This window comes from Rhinopithecus roxellana, chromosome 9, assembly GCF_007565055.1.
Source record: "Rhinopithecus roxellana isolate Shanxi Qingling chromosome 9, ASM756505v1, whole genome shotgun sequence".
Classification (NCBI taxonomy): domain Eukaryota; kingdom Metazoa; phylum Chordata; class Mammalia; order Primates; family Cercopithecidae; genus Rhinopithecus; species Rhinopithecus roxellana.
Genome location: NC_044557.1, coordinates 58,282,722 through 58,305,110, shown reverse-complemented (window position 1 = coordinate 58,305,110; position 22,389 = coordinate 58,282,722). Strand labels below are relative to the sequence as shown.

The window sequence follows — 22,389 nt, the reverse complement described above, 5'->3', positions numbered from 1 at the left end:
AGCCCTCATGAATGCGATTAGTACTCTTTAAAATAGGCCCAAGAGGCCGGGCATGGTGGCTCAAGCCTGTAATCCCAGTACTTTGGGAGGCCGAGACGGGCGGATCACGAGGTCAGCAGATCGAGACCATCCTGGCTAACATGGTGAAACCCCGTCTCTACTAAAAAAATACAAAAAAAAAAAAAACTAGCAGGGCGAGGTGGTGGGCGCCTGTAGTCCCAGCTACTCAGGAGGCTGAGGCAGGAGAATGGCATAAACCCGGGAGGCGGAGCTTGCAGTGAGCTGAGATCCAGCCACTGCACTCCAGCCCAGGCAACAGAGCGAGACTCCGTCTCAAAAAAAAAAAAAAAAATAGGCCCAAGAGATCTCATTTGCTCCTTCTGCCTTGTGACGACATACTGAGATGGCACCATCTAAGAACCAGTAAATGGGCCCTTACCAGACACCAAATCTGCTGGTGTTTTTATCTTGGGCTTCCTAGCTTCCAGAACCATGGAAATAAACTTGTGTTGTTTATAAGCCACCCAGTTTATGATACTTTGTTATAGCAGCTCCAGGCTAAGATAGTTGGTCACTGTAAATGTGAGTGGGTCAGGTGTGCCTGCTACCTGACAGTTATCAAAATTAGGATTCTGTCCTCCCACAGAGACTGGAACACAGAGATCCAAACCTTCCTGATGATTACATTTCAAAGGAGTGGCTTTCTGGTTCTTGAGAAAGACACTGCTGAGTTGTAGGAGATTCATACACATCTCAAAGGGACAGAGGAAGAATTCACAATTGTAAACTCTTCTTAGTTAGTGCTCTAAGAAAGGAAGGTCAGGGGCCTATAGTCAGGTATTGGCTAGAATAAACAGTAAGCTTCTTTTGATAGCCCTGAACTTCTCCAGACTGGAGCTCAAAAGAAGGCTGGGTATTCCAGGGCTGAGTGGAGGTGGGCTAGGCTACTAGAAGCCATGCTAGAGTTAGTTGGTCAAGGCTCTTAGAGCAAGAATTTGGATGGAGTTGTTGTTTGCCAAGAATTATTTACAGTTCTCATTAGTTTGCCTTGGATGTTTTTTGTTTTCATTTTAGAACCTTATTCTTTTTAATTGCTGCAAAGTATACAATGGTATGAATACATCATAGTTAATTTAGGTTGTTTTTAGTGTTCTTTTGACTATTAAAACCTCTACAGTGAACGTCGTTGTGCATGTGGTCTTGTGAACATATGCAAGTATTTCTCAGGAATTGTCAGATCATAATGTGTTTGCATTACACTTTAATATGGTCTGCCAAGTTGCCTTCCAAAATGATTGCCATCATTAGTGTATGAGAGAATTTATTTTCCCAACTTCTTCAACCCACGTTACTAAGCTTTTTTAACTTTTGCCAATTGAATGAGGAAAACCTACTGTTATCTTTTAATTTGTGTCTCCCTGTTTACTTGTGAAGTTGAGTTCTTTGTATGTTGGACATTTATGTTTTATTCATTAAGGTATCTGTATTCTACATCCATTTTTCTATTGTATTTCATAAGCATAAAATTTATTTAATATACATTTTATATGATACAAGAGCCTTCATAAGTAAATGAAGACCCCAAAAATGGGTAAACTTGTATATTTTTTATTTTTACAGTTTATTTTTATTATTTATTGATACATAATGGTTGTACATATTTTGGGGGTACATGTGATATTTTGATATATGCATACAATGTGTAATGATCAAATCAGTGTGTATTAACCAAAAATGTGACTCAATCAGTAGAGGTTTATTAAGCTGAAGTTTAAGGATGCACCTGGAAAAAACACAAGTCACAGGAGCGTCTGTTAACCTGTGCTTTCCAAAAGAGGGTTTCTGGAACTCAGTATTGAAGAATAAAGAGCAAGCAGAAGGGACAAAGGAAGGTAAGAGAGGCAGTGAGACAAATGGTTAAATTTTTGTGAGGCTCTAATTAGTGCTCAGTAAATCTGTGTTTTACATAAGGTAAGGTAAACATTTGAAAAGATGGAGTAGAGGAAAGAGTCAGTTATGCATCCATCTCGGGGTAGCCAAAGGAGTGATTTTTTTTTTTTTTTTTATAATTTAATTTTGTTCCCTTGGGTTATTACTATTATTATTTTTCTTAAACTTTTATTTCAAGTTCAGGGGTACACATGCAGGGTATGCAGGTTTGTTAACATAGGTAAACGTGTGCTCTGGTGGTTTGCTGCACAGATCATCCCATCACGTAGGTATTAAGCCAACATCCATTAGTTATTCTTCCTGATGCTCTCCCGACCATCCCTATAGGCCCCAGTGTGTTGTTCCCCACAGCGTGTCCATGCGTTCTCATCATTCAGCTCCCACTTATAAGTGAGAACATGCGATATTTGGTCTTCTGTTCCTGAATTAGTTTGCTGAGGATAATGGCTTCGAACTCCATCCTTGTCCCTGCAAAAGACATGATCGAAGGAGTGATTTTTTGTCTTGTCTCTGTTCTGTACCTAAGAAGGTAAGCTTGTAATTGACATTGTCAGTGTGAGATTTAACAGAACTCAGTTTTAAGAGTTAAACTTAGGTTGCACACCCAAGGTTACAATTGGCATGTGCTGGTTTTATAGGTGGGTGGGTATGTACCCTGAAAGGTTTAGTGACTAGGAAGGGATTTTCTTGTGAGAAATTTGTGAGGGAGATATATGTCCTTTTCCCGTTGCGGGACCCTAACTTAACATGTAATGCTATGACACAGGGTTGTGAAATTATAGCTCTGGGGGGAAGAGGAGGAAGGAAATGCATTGCGTGACTAATTTTCTAGGTTTAACTTTCTCTTTGGTATAATGAGTTTGGGGTCTTAAGATTTTAATTTTCTTTTACAAGAGTAGTTAGGACATCTATCACCTCAAACATTTTTTATGTTAGGAACATCCCAATTCTAATATTTTGAACTATACAATAAATTGTTGTTAACTGTAGTCACCATATTATATTATTGAACACTAGATCTTATTCTTTCTATTTAACTGCACTTTTTTTTTTTTTTGATACAGAGTCTTGCTCTGTTGCCCAGGCTGGAGTGTGGTGGTGCGATCTCAGCTCACTGCAGGCTCTGCCTCCCGGGTTCACACCATTCTCCTGCCTCAGCCTCCTGAGTAGTTGGGACTACAGGCGCCTGCCACTACGCCTGGCTAATTTTTTGTATTTTTAGTAGTAGAGACGGGGTTTCACCATCATCTGCCCACCTTGGCCTCCCAAAGTGCTGGGATTACAGGCATGAGCCACTGTGCCAGGCTTAACTGTACTTTTGTACCCATTAACCAACCTCTCTTAATCCCTACCTCTCCTTCCCAGCCTCTGGCCACCACTAATCAAGTCTCTACTTCCATGAGATTCACCCTTTTAGCTCCCACATGTGAAAGAGAACATATGGTATTTGTCTTTCTGTGCTTGGCTTATTTCACTTAACATAATGTCCTCCAGTTCCATCCATGTTGCTGTAAATGACAGGATTTCAGTTTTTATAACTAAATAATATTCCATTGTGTATATGCATTGATGGACACTTAGGCTGATTTTTTTTGCCTTTGTTTATTGACTGTTTTGTAAGCATTTTGTTTCACAAAAATCTCCAACTGAAGTTAATAATATGTGATATTGTGGAATATATATTTGGCCTTTGACCCCATTTCCCTGGTATACAACTCCTAAAATCCTTAGGACCTCCAAAGTAATGTCTATTTGTGTGCTAGTGATTGATTGATGGCTGACAGCCCCTAGGTAGTTTCAGGATGTGAGTTGGTTACCTGAAAGACCAAGGCACCATTAGAGGGGTGGAATGTTCAGCCTCATCCCTATCTCTGGGGAGAGGAGAGATACTGAGGGTTAAATTGATCACTAGTGGCCAATGATTTAACCACTCATGCCTATGTAATGAAGCTTTCATAAAAAGCCCAAAAGCCCTGTGTTTGTAGAGCTTCGAGATAGCTGAACAAGTGGAGGTTTCTGGGGGTTGTGCCTGGGATGGGCATGGAAACTTTGTGTCCCTTCCACCATAACTCGCCCTGTGCATCTCTTATATCTGGCTGTTCATTTGTATCCTTTGTAATATCCTTTATAATAAACTGGTAAGCATGTTTCTGGAGTTCTGTGACCACTCTAGCAAACGAATAGAACCCAGAGGGGATTGTGGGAACCCCAACTTGAAGCTTTTCGGTGAGGTGTTCTGGATGCCCAGACTTGTGACTGGTGGGGCCGTGGGGTTTGTGGTACTGAGCTCTTAATCTTTGAGATCTAACACTATCTCCTGGTAGATAGTGTTGGAGTTGAATTAGAGGGTACCTGGCTACTCTCCACTGCAGAACTTATTTCTTGCTTGGTATGTGGGGAGAAACTCCCACACATTTGGTCACACAAGTCTTCCATGTTGATTGTTGTGGTGTGAGAGCAGAGGAAAAACAGTTTGAGTTTTTTACTCTTAGACAGCACAATGATTCTTCATAAAACTCTATGACTACATCAACGAGCATTGGCAAAGAACAAAAAAATTATTCAATTTCTTTCACCAGTTTCATAAACTGGCAGTGATTCATAGCATTCACACACATATTTGTAATGTTTTAAACAACTATATCCATGTCACCTTTTCATAGTCTGCTTTAGAAAGCCCTGCACAGTATTTTCTACTCAATTCTGCATCAGTAGTATAGCTTCTTTTTAAATTAAAAACTTGTCCATTCTATTTTCAAACTGGAAGATAATTTTATTGTAATATAATCAAAACAGTAATAAATATTTCAGATTAATCATCAATTACAGTTTACATAGGTTATCACTAATTTGTGCTGTCTGCATTGAGGACTAAGCTCTGATTTTTTTTTTTTTAACCTTGCCCAAATTCCTGTCTAAGGGGTCTGAGGAATCATGCTCTATAAACCATACATTCTCATCAGATGGGTTTTATTTAACCCTGTATATCATGACTTACTTTCCAGTCTGACTCTGGCGTAACATGGAAGAAAATAAAAATATTTTACCCCAAAACATGTTTCTCTGCCGTATCTTGAAATGGTCCTGCAAAGCCATACCTTGTGGGAAAAATCCACATTCTATAGATAATCTACTTTCCCCTTGTTTTCCTTCCTTCCTTTCTAGATCCAGGAGATAATCAACTAAGAGCCAGGCACCCTTTTAGGTCTAATAATAAACAGTATAAAACCTGCTCTCTCTGAAGTCTGCTATCTGAGAGCGTCCTCTGCACAATAAAACTTGGTGCCTACAATCCTTTATCTTAACCTGAACATACATTTCCTTTCTGTTGATCCCAGGTCTTCAGATAAACTCAACCAATTGTAAACCAGAAAACGTTTATAGCCTGGAACCCCACCCCACCCCCACCCCGCCTTGAGTTGTCCCGCTTTTCTGAACCAAACCAATGTATTTCTTAAATGTATTTGGTTGATGTCTCATGCCTCCCTAAAATATGTAAAACTAAGCTGTATCCCGACCACCTTGGCACATGTTCTCAGGGCCACCTGAGGGCTGTGTCTTGGGCCATGGTCACTCATATTTGGCTCAGAATAAATCTCTAAACATATTTTATACAGAGTTTGACTCTTTTTGTTAACAGCATGATATATTCAAATACACTATGATCTGCTTCTTTCATTTTAATGCTGCCTGGAGTAGACCATGATATGAATGTATTGTATGCTTTTAACTCCAACTGATGTGCTTTTAGATTGCTTCCACTCTATGCAACTACATAGAATGCTTCATTGCTGTCGTGTGCATTTTGAGTATTTTTCTAAGGTAGATTCTGAGACATAAAATTACCACAATTTTAGAAGATTTCCTACTCATGTAAAATATTAGTAGATACTCCCAGATCACCATCCAAAATGTCATTTTACACTCCCTTCAACGGTACAGAAGAGTACTCTTTCCCTTCTATCCTTATCCACTCTTGGAGTTTCCTTTTTTTATTTTTTTGAGGCAGGGTCTCTCGCTCTGTCACCCAGGCTAGAGTGCAGTGGCATGATCATGGCTTACTGCAGCCTTAATCTCTTGGGCTCAAGTGATCCTTCCACCTCAGGTTCCCAAATAGCTGGAACTACAGGCACATGCCACCACACCCGGATGATTTTTGTATTTTTTGTAGTCAGAGTTTCTCCATGTTGCCCAGTCTGGTCTTGAACTCCTGTGCTCAAGCGATCCTTGGCCTCTCAAAACTGTGGGATTACCCATGTGCCACCAAGCCCGGCCTCACTCTTGGCATTTTAAGTCTTAAAAAATGTTGCCAATCTATGAATGAAAATCATTTTTAGTATACGTTTCCCTGATAACTAGTGAGATTGAACATTTTCTCATATTTTAGTAGTATTTTATTCTTAACATAATACCTGTATTTCTTCTGAAAATAACACAAATAATTATCTAGAGTATATACCCTGTGTTCTGTAATACCTGTATTTCTTCTGAAAAAAACAATAATTATCTAAATAAAGTATATACCCTGTGTTCTTTCTCTGGTTCTCTTTTAATATTCTAAAAGCTCAGAAAAGGCTAGAATGATTTTGAGTACCTGTGGTCCAGTCATTGTTGGGGCAGGTCGATTTTCTTTTTGCATCTCTATGGACAAGAATCATTTGCATTACTGATTTCTACAATTTACAGAGCTGTAAAACTGCTCAAAGACAATGAAAGGCTAGAACTATTATGGAATCAAATTACTCAGTAGGGTATACCAGACAACACCTAGCATTCCATAGAACATCCAGCAATCTTTCATTGTTTTCTGAAAGATAATACATTTAAAGCTTTTAACACGTTGGCTCGCAATGAGAGCTCAGGATATTTAATTTGCTTCTCCGTTGTTAAAATAATGAAAAACAAGATAATTGAGAATTTATAGCATTTCTGTGGAAATACAGTTCCCTGGGTAGGTGCTGTATCTGGATTCACTTTTGATTTCATTGGGTCTTGCACAGTGCCTGGGAGCATTTATATATGTGGTCAATAATTTTAAAAAATTTATTTTTCCCACCTCTTAATACTTCGCAGTTGTTCAGTAATAGTTTGATTGGATAGAACTATGTTCAAGTATGTTCTAATTTATTCCCCTATCTGGAAAAACATGTATATTGTGAGAAAATAGGTTTGTCTTGCTTACATTGTTATGTATCACATATTTTCATACTGGGGTTAACAAATATATTCTAAGTACTGAAACTGGTGGCCTTGAAAATGGCTATACTAGCTGTTTCCTTTCATAGTCCAAATTGTGTGAATATAGCTAAATAAAAAATCTGGCTCTATTATAATAGCAAATGCGATTTCGTGTGTGGAGACTGTTTCTCACCATGAATAGTGATTTTTTACACATGATAAGGCAGGCTAGCATATTCACATACATTACGGCTAGAATAATCCATTGCTCTAAAAACATGATTTTTACCTGATTTTTAGATTGAATGTTATATAAAAATTTTTTCTTAACTGAAAAAAATATGCAGAGGCTAATGTAGACTGTAAAATGAAGGAGAAGCTTAGCTTTACCGTGGAGTCTGGGTCTGGGTGTAACCTAACTAGCTAGGGGATATGCAATTCCTGATTGACAGCAGGTCCAGCATTATGCAGATTTTGTAAGGGAGAACACTCAGCTCAGAAACAGTGATGAGAGGCTCTGTTAGGAATTACTGCATTCACCACTCATATCTTTTAGTTTTCTGTCTACTGGATTTGCAAACAAATAGCACAAAACAGTTCCTCTTTTGTTTTTATTAAAGTGATACTGCAATGCAGTTCAGTCTGTCAGCTAGGCATACGTGTGAAATTTGATATTCTCACTAAATTAGCTAATTTTTAGCTGTGTTCCATGCTTATCTCTAGACCTTTGTGTATTAAATCCTGTCTCGAGCTGTTCCCTTTATACACAAGTGTGTTTTGCTTGTGCCTTCCTGTCTTCTTCAGTGAGAAGCTTTATGTAGGTCAGGCTTGGCTTAAGCAGATTTCCTGAACCTGCGTCAGCTTAAGCTGGAGGAATTTTAATAAACCCTCCCCTGTAGGCGTGGGCCTAAATGAGGCTAGCCTAGTTAAGCCTGATCTTTTTCTGTTTGTGAAAAGAGCTGAGCAGAGCTGAAGGCTGCATGGTGGTTTCAGAAACTGCCTACTTAATTTGAAAAGAACAATGGTAGGAAAGGCTAGATCTTCCAATTTTACCTTATCCGAAAAGCTTGATTTGCTAAAGCTTGTGAAGCCATATGTGAAAATTCTCGAAGAACACACTAATAAACATTCAGTAATAGTGGAAAAGAATAGATGTTGGGATATCATAGCAGTTAACTATAATGCAATTGGAGTAGACCGCCCTCCTCGAACAGCACAGGGCCTACGCACCCTTTACAAAAGGCTCAAAGAATATGCCAAACAGGAGCTATTGCAGCAAAAAGATACCCAATCAGATTTTAAAAGCAATATTTCTGAGCCAACCAAGAAAGTTATGGAGATGATTCCCCAGATTTCCAGTTTTTGCCTGGTAAGAGACAGGAACCACATACAAAGGTAAGCTTTATTTTGTTTTGTTATGGAAAATTATGGCGCCTCCTATCTATTGGGCTTTGGCTTAGTCGTGATAGAGATATGCATAGTAAGCATCCCCACAACGGGAGCAATGAATAGTGTCTTTGTTTTGCATTTTTTAAAAAGAGAAAAGTGAGGCTATGAGGAATTTTTCTGTTGCATTTAAGCTACTTTTTACTGTCTTCCCCTCCCCCTTCCCTCCTGTAGTTTCTAAAAGTAAAGGTTAGGGAGGAATAAGTGGGATGAAATTTGTGACATCACTTCATAAACTTTTGAAGCTTTAAAATTAAATTATTTAGTTTGCTTCTGAGAGATACTTTTTTTCTCTTTTAATATTACATTTCACTGGAATTTTCAATTTTATATAAAATTTATATAGAGTTAGCAGTTTCTAGAGAAATGGAACCTTTGCTTTTTTATGAATTGTCATTGTCTACACTTACTGAATATGTGTTAACTAACAAATATAACTAAAATCAATAAGTAAACTTGTTAATGGCATGATTGTGTATATGAAGACAGTTTAAATTATTTTTCTAACACATTTAAAGATGAATGCAACTGAAGGGAGTTAATGCCTAATTAGGGATTCAGTTTACTTAATAAAATTAAAAGTTTTTTTTGTTTTTATTCCTTAATGGTCTAGTTTCACTTTGATCTTGGATCATATAGGAAAGAGTAAGCTTTCTCTTACTGCTTTGCAAGGATATCAAATTATGAATTTTAAAATACCCCTAAGAGCAACTGGGTTATTTTAGAGTTAGAAGCAATTTTTTGGTTAAACTTGTGTTCTATGTAACTATTTGCCTTGGAATTTTCAAAAGTATTATCTTGCCACTAATTCAGATTGTAACCTCTGGCAAAATATAAAAATGGCAGCTACATTCTTATTCTGAACCATTTAGAGTAATTTAAACAAATTGTAAACTCCTTGTTAGTTTGAGGAGCCTTTCACACAAAGCTTTACACAATGTGCTTTTCTATTGGTGGAAGAGGCATTATATAAGCAAATTATTGATTACTGTGAAATCCCTTTGAAATTAGGAGAGAAATAGAAAAAAACCACTTTGTAGCCAAATGCATATGTTATTTTGGTGATTTACTAGGAAAGTATTTTTGAGCCTAGCTTCTTACCAGATGCTGCTTATTTCTACTTGATAGCACAGTAAAAAAATACCACCAGTGGGAATCCAGGACATGAATGCACAGTGGATTAATTCTTGGGGCCACTGGTTAAAATGTTCACTGTGATGACAAATGATGAAATCCCAATAGCTGGATATCCAGAAAACTACACAGTAAAATTGTTTTATACTGTGCTACTTATGCAGAATTTTCTCCCCCTTGAACCATGGAGAAAAATGTTTTTTGCATTGCAGGTATAAAACTGTACCCTTTGGTTAGTAGGTATAGGTTTTTATAATTTGAAAACTCCATGTAGAAACTGTAATTTTAGTTAGTTGCATATTTTCAAAATACAGTGAGTATAGAAGAGAAACAATATATAAATATACAAGTATCTGGTTACATTTTGACCATTTGTGTGTGTATGTTTACAGTATTCACACACAAAAAAATGTTTTGGGATGTCAACATTTCTCTGATAAAAATGAGTTGATTTGTGCGTTTCTATACCTATGACTTAAATAATACCAATTTGTTAGATTTTAAAGGGAAGAATATGAGAAACATCCCTCTTAAATTCTTGTGTTACTGTGTCTACATTGACATTTTATCTGTGTTAGCTTTCTTTAATCTATATATTTAATGTACTTATATTTATTTGATTGACATCATCCTTGAATCTTAATAATCTCAGAAGTTTACAATTATTCTATAATCTTAACTATACTTCTACATAAATATGCCTGTTAATCTTACCAAACTCTTCCTTTTTTAATAAGGAAAATACAAGTGTTTGCTTTGTTTAAAATACTTAAAAATATATACCTGTTTTGTAAGGCTATTTATTTTGGTAACTCACATTGACTTATGTCTTTATTTTTACTTCTTCCTAATATCAGTTTTTATTTTGTGTTTTTGTAAATTGATCTTCAGAGTTCTGATTCTCAAGTCCTTCTCTGTCATTTTTGTGACCTGCTCTAAAGCTTTTTTTCTTCCTTTTTACATTGTTATGCCTTAGTTGTAATGTTTTAGCTAAAATGGAATGGAATGTTCCAGATATAAGGCGTATTTTTAATTTACTTGGGAGTATAATGTCTATGTTTATACTCTTATTTTACATACTAATTTGAAATAGTAATTATGTGATTTTAAAAACTTAATTTTCATATGCAATTTTAACCTTTTCCCATTCCAGGTTTTAGCAGAGCTATTAATAGAAGCAGAGCTTGCTACTTTGAATTACATTTATAATTAATTGTTTTGTTTTTGGAAATCATCAAATGATACAGAGACAAGAACAAAAATGAATTTATATAATCTACAAATAGTTTTTTTATTACATACTATGTATATGTTTCATTTTGTCTCTTAGATAAATATCTGATATTTCTGGCAATTTAATGCCATTAATAAGTAATGTATGAGTAGTTTTAATCTATGCATTCTACTTGAACTTGTTCCAGCATTTTAATCATCCATGTAGAATGTATTCTTTTAATTATGTTTCTTATATGTAAAATCTTCTCTAAATAATATTAAATAAAATATTTCCATTAATGTTCAATAATCTAATTTCCCTTTATAACTTTTATTTTTAAATTAGGCAGAAGCATAAATTTAAAAAAAACCTCAAGGAGCAGATATTCTTAATTCACAGCTTCACGTTATACATAAAATTATGTTTATAAAACATAATTTTAAGGTTTATTGCATTTATAATATCATAACTTGTTATATTAAAGTTTAAATTATGCTAAAGCTGTAGTTGTCTCCATTAGGAATGCATAGTTGGTGGAAATTATGTGTAAATTTAATAAATCTTTAATATATCTGTATAGGCCATTAAAAATGTTTCATTAAAAAAATCATTTAGTTTGTTCTTTTTAGTCATTCAGCACATAATGAGCACCTCCTAGGTTCTAAGTACAGTACTTACTAGGTACTGAGTATGCAGTTGTGGATTAAAACCGTTGCTCTTGTGAACTTTACCTGACCAGTGATTGAAAGACTTAAAGAGCAATTGAGTCATGCGGTTCAGGATAGGTAAAAGGGAAGTTTTTCCTATCAGATAAAAGCATCTGAAATAAGAAAGGATAACCTCCAGTAGTTGAGCATATCCCAAAGCCATATACAATCTTTATGTTTTATTTTTTGGGCAAACGCAGAAATAGTACCTCCCATAGGTGGCCTTTCACTGTCCTCTTAGAAGTTATGGGCCTTGGTGGTTTTAAGATCAGTCCAGGAGAGCAGAAGCAGAAAGTCTAGGGCTAAGGTATGGGGATAATAAGACTGAGAATGCATTAAATGGCTCTTTACACCATTTAAAAACCTTAGGGTTGTGGGAAAGATTGAGGTCTGTTTGACAACATTAAAACTGACTTTTCTTTGTTGTTTTCTTCATTGGCCTTCTATAATATTTGTAATTTCCTGCCCCTTAAAAGTACAATTTTAAAGTTAAGGATGGGGGAGATCTTTAAGTATATATTATTGAAATCCCAATCTTAGTCACTTTAATGTATTTCAAGTGTTAAGATTTTTTTTGTTTTGTAACTTTATAGTTTTAAAGCTTCATAATTTAATGTATATTAAATATAAAATTATGCTATAAATATACTCTTTTTTTCATTTGATTTACATATTATAATGCTTTTTTGTGTGCTATAGTGCAAACTTGGATGAGGAGGCACAGGCTGGTACCAGTTCACTACAGGTAATGTTGGATCACCATCCTGTTGCTATTACAGTGGAGGTGAAGCAAGAAGAAGACATTAAACCACCTCCTCCACTGGTTTTAAATTCTCAACAGAGTGATACTTTAGAGCAAAGAGAAGAACATGAATTAGTACATGTTATGGAAAGATCCTTGTCGCCTTCACTTTCCTCTGTTGATATGAGAATGACATCGTCTCCATCTTCTATTCCAAGGAGAGATGATTTTTTTCGGCATGAGAGTGGTGAACATTTTAGGTCACTATTAGGGTATGATCCTCAGATCCTGCAAATGTTGAAAGAGGAGCATCAGATAATTTTAGAAAATCAAAAAAATTTTGGATTGTATGTTCAGGAGAAGAGGGATGGATTGAAAAGAAGGCAGCAGCTAGAGGAAGAGCTACTAAGAGCAAAAATTGAAGTGGAGAAGCTGAAAGCAATTCGCTTACGGCATGATCTACCTGAATATAACAGTCTCTAAGTTTTTTTTTCAATCTTGCAATTTGATAATTTTGATTTTGGCCAAATTACTTTAATTTGGGAATATCCTGAAACAAAATACACGTTCTTGAAAAATGTTAATCTCTATTATGGAAAAACTTTTTTGATATAATTTTCTAATTATTTTCTTTCGAGATACTAAAATTTACTGGTTGGTTGGCATGGTTATAGTTTTTATTGTCTTTTTTTTTCCCCCTAAGTTTAATTGTTGACCTTACAAAAGATGTTTTATTCTGATCACTAAGATATACACAAATACATAAACAAACACATATTCTTTCAAAGTTCTGAGTCTTTTTTTTTTTTTAACATTTTTAGTTAGAACTTTGAAAGCTATAATTAGAGATTTTTAAGTCAGTCTAATTTAGGAGCTATACTAACCTAATACCAAGAAGCTTGTCTGTATGACATTGGTTTTATGCTTTTATCTTTTGAAGGAGTAAATCCTAGGATTTTAGAGATGGAAGATATTTGGAGAACACTTTTTTCCATCTCTGCAGTTTAGGGGTAATGAAACAGGTCCAGGGAGAACTCAATGACTTACTTAGGGTAACAAAGCTATATATGGCAGAGCAGAGACCAGCACTCAGTTTTTCTTTGTGTAATTTCCTTCTCTCTATTCGATAGAAGTAAATATCCACTAAAATATTCTCTAGATTTAAATATTAGAAACATTTGTTTCATTAAAATTGCCTTTAAAGATTGTTAGGTTGTGAAATCAGGATAATTATATCAATTACCCCATTCTCTCTCTATTTTTGTTCCAGCAAAATAGATAAGGTATTCCATTGAAGCTATTATATATTTTGGCTGTGTGATTTAAAGACATGTCTTAATTCATTTTAAATGTCCTGTTCTGGAAAAAATTTCTTTCACGGTAAAAATCAGAATGAACAAAATTAAAATTTTATGTTTTTTATAAGTATTGTTATTTTAGTATTCATGGAAATAAAACCTCAATTCTTAAAGCATACATATTAAATTTATATTAAATCTCTAATATGTATGTTACTTAAGAATTTCTATTTTTGCTGGGGCTTTGTTGAGAAAAGATTTTTAAGCCAAGTTTTAGAATGGAGTGGGTGGAATTTCAGCAGTGAAGGGGACCATGGATGTTTGAAGCCAGAGTGAGAAGCTGGAAAAAAGAGGAATGGGAAAAAGTGGATTGAGTGTATAAGCACAAATGCAGTGGGGAGCCAGTAATTTTAAGTGAATGTAGAGAGAGTCAGTTTGGGCTGTGGTATCCTGGACTAGGAAGGACATCTCCCTGGACTAGGTAGGGCAGCTGCTGTTAAGCTCCAGCAGAATTTTCACATGTGGGAATAAACCAGAAATCTGCATTTTTAATGCAGAATTTTCCAATTTAAAAATGTTTGCAAATAACACAAAATGCTTTTAAAACATTATACAGACAACATGTGAGTGGGCCTCATTGAGCCATTGGGCTTCCAGTTTGTGGCCTTTGGAGTAGAGCAATAGTTTTCCAAGTATGGGTCCTGACCTGCCGCATCAGCATCACTTGAGAGCTTGTTAGAAATGTAAATCCAATTCCAACTGAATTAGAAACCCTGGGGGTGGGGTCAGCAATCTCTTTTAATAAACCCTCTAGAAATTCTGATGCATGCTAAAGTTTGAGAACCAGTGAAACAGAGTATTTTGGAACCTTACTTGGTGCCCAAATCATGCTAGTCTCAAAATTTTTGTTAAAGAGTAGTTGAAAGTGAACTGAGGGATATAAATTTGGGTGATGGTTGGTACCAGATTATGAATTACATTAAATACAATTTTTTTTTTTTTTTTGAGATAGAGTCTTGCTTTGTCGCCTAGGTTGGAGTGCAGTGGCACGATCTTGGCTCACTGCAATCTCTGTCTCCCAGGTTCAAGCGATTCTCCTCCCTCAGCTTCCCAAGTAGCTGGGACTACAGGCGCCCCACCATGCCCGGCTAATTTTTTTGTGTTTTTAGTAGAGACAGGGTTTCACCGTGTCAGTCAGGATGTTCTGGATCTCCTGATCTTGTGATCTGCCCGCCTCCCAAAGTGCTGGGATTACAGGCGTGAGCCACCATGCCCAGCCTAAATACTATTTTTAATGAGTCAGACTTAATGTACAATGGGAAGCCATTGAATGCTTTGCATTAGGGGAGTAATTTGATTATAGTTGTGATTTAGGAGGAGTGGCATTTAGGGACAGGCATTGTATAAGAACTTAAATCAGAAATTTAAGTTATGGCTATAGAAATAGAAAAAAATGAAGTCTTTAAGGTACTATTTTAGTATGTTGACTGCTTAATTTCATTGGTTGGATTAAAAAGAGTGTTTTATAGCTGGTAGAGTTAACTGTTTTAATTATAAAGATGCCCTGAATATATAATATGTTATATCCTTTTGATAATGTTACCTTTTCTCTTTAATCTGTGCTATGACTTTTCTTTGAGTCTAATCAATCTTGTAATTCTTAATTTGAGGTAATGTTTCCCAGTATAATTCTACTAAATACATCTTGGCAGTAGTAAGCTTTATTTTTTTAAATTATTGAAAGCACATATATGAGATGTAATTCACTTTACAGTTTCAGCATGCTACTAAGAATTGATAGTGAATGTTCAATTTGAATGTTGGCTTTTACAGCAAATCAGAGTTTTCCCAAGTGTGTTCTGTGGAATTAATTCTGTGGAATTAATTCTGTGAGATGTTTCTAGAAAAGAGATCTGTGTTTAAAAAAGATTTTTTTTTTTTTGGTGGTTAGGTTCTAAAATAATTGTGGAAGGAAAAAATTATATATATACAAGCTAGCCCTTGAAAATTCCTTTGCTGCCCATAAAATAGCATAAACATAGTCTGCTACAGTCATATTTTTCTCCAGCATTGTTTAAGGTTGCTTTTTCTTTAGTGTGTTAGGTGACACAATTCATTAGCATTTGGGGGCTGTATACAATAAGAAACTTATTTTAACGTATTTTTATTTTTATTTTTATTTTATTTTTATTTTTTTTTGAGACGGAGTCTCGCTCTGCCGCCCAGGCTGGAGTGCAGTGGCCGGATCTCAGCTCACTGCAAGCTCCGCCTCCTGGGTTTACGCCATTCTCCTGCCTCAGCCTCGCGAGTAGCTGGGACTACAGGCGCCCGCCACCTCGCCCGGCTAGTTTTCTGTATTTTTTAGTAGAGACGGGGTTTCACCATGTTAGCCAGGATGGTCTCGATCTGACCTCGTGATCCTCCCGTCTCGGTCTCCCAAAGTGCTGGGATTACAGGCTTGAGCCACCGCGCCCGGCCTTAACGTATTTTTAAACACCAGAATCACACTCTGAGTTTACTGCAGCAACTTTTCCAAGTCAATCTTGTTTTTCTCCAAGTCAATCTTGTTTACTTTTAATTTGCAAAAGTTTAAATGCATATAATTCTGCTCATTGTCTACCTCCTCTTGTACAACCGTGATTAACATAGTATAGTTTATGAGAATTCCTGTATAAAGAAAATTATTTATTTGACCATAGAATCCTTTTTGGAGGCTGTTTATTATCTTACAGAGTATCTTAGGGTAATTTGGAACCAAACCTTTTTTTTTTCTTCTTTTTTATATTGAGACTTTTTTGAGTTTGGGGACTGCTTACCAACTAACATTAGCAGTTTTTGTTGAGGACAAGTTTCATTAAGGGGAATATATAGGGGCAAGTTTGCTAGTACAATGGAATATACACTTGGCTCTCTATCTGCAGGTTTCACATCTGCACATTGAACCACTATGGATTGGAAATATTGAGGCAAAAAAAAAATAACAATACAATAAAAGTAATACGAAATTTAAAAATGCAGTATAACTGAGGTAGGAGTTGGGCTAAGCCCCAGTTTTGGGGCTCACTTGTCCTATATCCTAACAACTATTTACATAGTAGTTACATTTGTATTAGGCATTGTAAGTAATCTAGAGATGATTTAAAGTATATGGAAGGATGTGTGTAAATTGTATGTGAATACAAACATTTTATATGAGGGACTTGAGTATCTGTGGATCTTGATGGGGTAGGGGGTGTCCTGAAACCAATCCCCCTTGGATACTGAGGGATGACTATACACTTAAGCCACCAAACATCCTGCATACCATAGACAATTGTTTGGGGGCCATGAGTTTTCATTACAAAATGTAATGCTGGGAGAACATAGAGAAGAGTGATTTTGTTTTTTAAATGTAGACTTGATTCTGTAGAAATATACTACATTTGAGAAATATACTAAGTAAATAGATTATTTCATCCAATACATTAGTAATTTAGATAGCGGATAGCCACTTTCCTATCTTTCTCTTATCCATATGAATGTAAATGGATATGTTGTTACAACTTAAGATTTTCTAAACTAGCTTTGATTTATAATGACATCCTGAGAAAAGTCAATGAAACTCATTTCCAATGAATACCAGATTTCTTAAAATGGTCAAGTATTTTTCTTTTTTGTATAATGAGATATCAACTTGGTGTTATTTCACTTTTTTTTAAGGAGTCACTCTACCCTGTTCTATGTTTACTTATGTGAAAATGTTTAAAATACGAGTTTTTTTTTTAATGTGCCTTCTTTTAGAGTAATGTCAACTTTTAAATACACATGTTTAAATAACTTAGAGTGTAATAAATTGTGTTTAATATATACTGTAGATAATGATGGTTAAATGCTTTGTTAACACATGTTCTTTTAAATACAAGATAATGCTTTGTACTGATTTGTGTACTTTTTTTGTGTGCCGTTAAGACAAATAATTCAGTACTGTAGAGGTAAAATTTTTTGATGAGATATAATTGAAATACATTATTTAGATGATTATGTTGTAATAGATGGCCAATGTACTATATCTAAATATCACATTTCATTTCTTTTTTCAAATGTTAAGAGCCACAACTTCTCAAAATCACATATTTGACAGTGAATTTGATTGTTAATACTTAAAAAAATTAGATGAAATATGGTTGCCTACTTAAACAAGAGTAAGTTCTTAGAATATGCTACCTAATTAAACATTAACAGTCAAGCAAAATCTTTGTATACGATTTTGAGAAATTGTTCAATATATTTTTATATATCTTTTATATCGATTAAAGCTAGTAGTTATAATTTGAACATATTATTTATTTTTAGTTTTCATTTGCTTTGTAATAGTGGAAAGCAAAATAAATGAGTAAATAAAAATAAAAATAAAAATATCACTCATATCAGTCCAGACAACTTAAAGCATATATCATTATAATTCCACTTTGCTAGCAGGTCTTTTTTGTTTTAAAATTTATGTGTGTCAAGCCTGTAATCCCAGCACTTTGGGAGGCCGAGACGGGCGGATCACGAGGTCAGGAGATCGAGACCATCGTGGCTAACACGGTGAAACCCCGTCTCTACTAAAAAATACAAAAAACTAGCCGGGCGGGGTGGTGGGTGCCTGCTACTTGGGAGGCTGAGGCAGGAGAATGGCGTAAACCTGGGAGGCGGAGCTTGCAGTGAGCTGAGATCCGGCCACTGCACTCCAGCCTGGGTGACAGAGTGAGACTCCGTCTCAAAAAAAAAAAAAAAAAAAAAAAAAAATTTATGTGTGAATTCACCTCTGTTACAAAGTTTTTTTTCCCTAATATTTTATTAAGAAACCCCTTAGACATACAGAAAAATTTAAAAGATAGTTACAGTAAGTATCCATATACCTACCACATAGATTCTGCAATGAATGTTTTGCTATACTTGCTTCATCACATATTTATCCATCAGTTCTTTTTTTTAAAGGAAAAATGTTACTTCAAAACAAGTTGTAGAATTAGAATAATTTACCCTTAAGTACTTCAGCATAAGTATTACTAGAGTTCACTATTTATTTGTGCGTGTGTGTTTTTTAGGTAAGATTTGCATACAGTGAAATGCACACATTTAAAATACACCATTTGGTGAGTTTTGATCCACAACTGTGTAGCTCAAACCTCTGTCAAGATTTAGAACATTATCACCTCAGAAAGTTCTCTCTTGCCTGCTTCTAATCAGTCTTCTTGCACGTCAGGCAACCGTTGTCCTAATTTTAAAAAAATTATAGATAAGTTTTGCCCATTCTAGAACTTCACATAATTGGAATTGTACAATATGCATACTTTGTTTCTGTTTTTTTCACCTATCTTAGTGTTTTTAATGTTCATCCATGTTTATCCATCCTCCTATTAGTAGCACATTGCTTTCTGTTGCTGAGCAGTATTCCATTATATACCTATACCACACTTTTGTTTATCTGTTATCTTTTGATGGACTTCTTGGCAATTTCCATATTTTCTGGCTATTATGTATAAAGATTCTATGAATATTCTTGTGCACGTTTTTCATGGACATAATACTAGATTAGGGAACCGTATAGATTTAACCTTTAAGAAATTGCCAGACATTTTCTAAAGTGATTATATCATTTTACACTTCCATCAACAGGGTATGAGTTTTTATTTATTTATTTTTTTTAATCTTTGCAAAAGGCTGGGCATAGTGGCTCACACCTGTCATCCCAGCACTTTGGGAGGCTCAGGTGGGTGGATCGCTTGAGGTCAGGAGTTCGAAACCAGCCTGGCCAACATGGTGAAACCCTGTCACTACTAAAAATACAAAAATCAGCTGGGCGTGGTGGCAGGCGCCTGGAATCCCAGCTACTCAGGAGGCTGAGGCAGGAGAATTGCTTGAATCTGGGAGGCAGAGGTTGCAGTGAGCCCTGATCACACCACTGTACTCCAGCCTGGGCAACAGAGTAAGACCCTGTCTCAAAAACAAAACAAACAAACAAAAAAAACCCCTTTGCATGTTCAGTGATTGGAATGTCAGAATTGAAATTGATGAATAATTTTTGTAATATTTAAGTGTATTCAAAATGCTGGGCAGATAATTTAGATACCTGGGAATATTGTAATTTATTGGTTTTTTGTTTTTTCATTTTAGTACTAGTTGCATATATGCTTTGACATGAGGTATTGAAGAAATATGAAATGTGTAGTCTCTGCTATGCTTATAAAACAATTCTGAAAATGATCTTTAATGCAAAGAAATATCTTCTAGGTTTACTTCATACTTAATTGATACTTATATTTAGTTAACATTCAATCTCTTATTAGATAAAGAAAACTGAGTATCAGTTTGAAGGGATTTGTATATTAATATTTGTATGCTTTTTAGTGTAATAAAAATCTTCTATCTTAAATTTATATTGAAGTTATATGTTAATGCATATTAAACATTGTGGTAGGTTTTGGTAATTTTAAAACTCAAAACATGAGCTGCAAGATTATTTACATTCTTTATTGAATTTGATTATATGAGACATTTTAAATTTCATTTGTGCCATTGAAAACAATGTATTTAGAATTGTTAAACAAAAGAGTATTAGGCTGGATGGGATGGCTCATGCTTGTATTCCTAACACTTTGTGAGGCTGAGGCGGGAGGATTGCTTGAGTCCAGGAGTTCAAGAGCAACTTGAAGACCTTGTTTCAATTAAAAAAAAAAAAAGAAAAAGAATATTAAAGGCTTAGGTTTATGAGATGTACAATTAAGTCATTCAACTCCAGAGTGGCTAAGCTTGGGAACTGTTCATTAAGATGATAATGCCCACTATTAATATTAAGTGACATTATTTCCCTTGATCAAAACATGGTTTTAAGCATCCTGCCCTTATGAATTTTTTTTTTTTTTTTTTTTTTTTTTGAGATGGTGTCTCACTCTGTTACCCAGGCTGGAGTACAGTGGCACAGTCACAGCTCACTGGAGCCTCAGCCTCCTGGACTCAAGCAATCTGCCTGCCTCAACTTCCTGAGTAGCTGGAACCACAGGTGTGCACCACCATGCCCAGCTAATTTTTGTATTTTTTATAGAGACATAGTTTCGCCATGTTGTCCAGACTGGTCTTGAGCTCCTGGGCTCGAGTGATTCTCTCACCTTGGCCTCCCAAAGTGCTGGGATTATAGGTGTGAGCCACTGTGCCCAGCCGCCTTATGAATCTTGCAGATAGGCCTTCAAGTCTCTTGTTTATGCTGACCACTTTTTAGTATTGATTTGGCAAGCACATTACAGGGTCAAGGGGAAAATAGATCAGAACCCAGTTTACAGTTAAGAAATTACAGAGTGGGATTGTTAGGGGTGGTTATTCTGGGACATAGCAAATTAGTCAGTATTTTCTGTAATACAAGTTGTCTAGATATAGGAGGTTATGTTCTACTATTCCATGTTCCCAACGATCTTGTTTTTACCTTTTGGAATTATTCACCCTCTCTATTCCCTGCTGTATGGCCTACATAATTTTTAAAATGGGAGTAATTGGGAAAGGGACAAGGGCAAACGTTGATGGTGTAAACATTAAGGGAGCACTTACTCTGTGGCAAATACTGTTGTAAGTGTTTTACATATATTCACTAATCCTTGCTCACAGTAGGTTTGTGAGGTAAGTGTTAGTATTATATTCATTTGATAGATTTATAAACTGGCACAAAGGGGTTAAGTAACTTATCCAGGGTCACAGAGCTAGTAAGAGGCAGACTTAAGACTCTAACTCAGCCAGTCTCTCTCTCATGAACTCAGTTCATGCCCTTCTGCTGTTCTGCAAAAGAAAAGTGTATATCTGAGAATCTTATGGTATTTCAAAGTTACTTGTAAGTAATTTCTGAATTATCAGAATTTAGTTATCTCATTCATCATTTTTTCTGGGAGCTGGTGGGATAGTGGCAGGGAGAGTCTTGGACATAACAGCTATTCTCTTAGACCCTGGGAATACAATACAGTATTTTACTCCAGGATGTTTTTCCCAGCCTTTTGATGAAGACATTCTTTTTACCCGCTCTTTAGGGCAAAAGGGGAAGTATGTTTTTCTCTTAGATAACCTAATAAAAAACAGAGAAATTTTAACTATGCAGAAATATTTTGTCAGTTTTTAATTCAATGCACAGTGACTGCTACTGGTAGAAATAATGCAAAAAGAGAAGTAATTAAAATTGACTAAAATTGCACACAGCAAAATTTTTTAGAGTTCAAAAACTAATGGAAGCATTCTGTCTTTTGTTAATGCTAAAAACCTCAAAACTTTATCTGGGAAGATTGGGCTTGGTAAAACAACAAAGATTAACCCATGACAGCTACAAATTTATCTAAAAACTGGTAAGTTTTCTTGACTAAAACTTGTTGGATTAATACGATCCTGATAATATTTAGCTGTGCAAAATTTGACTCAGTAAAACTGCATTTGGTAGAAATTATGGTTATAAAAGAACATGTTCATAAAAGTTTTCACTGATCAATGAAATAATATGGTACATAAACAAGTGAAACTTTGTTATAAATGTACTTGGAAAATGATCCTGATAGTAACAAGTTTTTTTTTTTTTTTTTTTTTTGAGATGGAGTCTGACTCTGTTGCCCAGTCTGGAGTGCAGTGGCCCTATCTTGGCTCACTGCAACTCTGCCTTCCGGGTTCAAGCAATTCTCCTACCTCAGCCTCCCGAGTAGCTGGGACTATAGGCGCCCACCACCA

General features: G+C 35.6%; 2 protein-coding genes across 3 annotated transcripts in view; both read left to right on the top strand.

The window, feature by feature from the left end:
- RAD54B (RAD54 homolog B) overlaps positions 1 to 22,389 on the top strand; it is a 100,673-nt gene that overhangs the window by 29,550 nt on the left and 48,734 nt on the right. The window contains exon 1 of one of the 2 annotated variants that reach the window (XM_030937655.1): positions 8,074 to 8,523. The exons of the other annotated variant lie outside the window; for it this stretch is intronic. The gene's annotated coding sequence lies outside the window, so the exon portion shown is untranslated. Of the gene's footprint in view, positions 1 to 8,073; positions 8,524 to 22,389 lie in introns of those variants that run through there. 2 annotated transcript variants of the gene reach the window in all.
- On the top strand, positions 8,120 to 13,037 carry FSBP (fibrinogen silencer binding protein). Its single transcript, XM_010358618.1, has 2 exons — positions 8,120 to 8,523; positions 12,331 to 13,037. The coding sequence occupies exons 1-2, from the start codon at positions 8,150 to 8,152 to the stop codon at positions 12,854 to 12,856; spliced, it is 900 nt and encodes a 299-aa protein (XP_010356920.1). The 5' UTR covers positions 8,120 to 8,149; the 3' UTR covers positions 12,857 to 13,037.

Excerpts from the sequence above, each read along its gene's own strand:
- FSBP (XM_010358618.1), top strand. The coding sequence starts at position 8,150 with ATGGTAGGAAAGGCTAGATCTTCCAATTTTACCTTATCCGAAAAGCTT. Across the intron at positions 8,524-12,330 it reads GACAGGAACCACATACAAAG|TGCAAACTTGGATGAGGAGG; the intron begins GTAAGCTTTATT and ends TGTGTGCTATAG.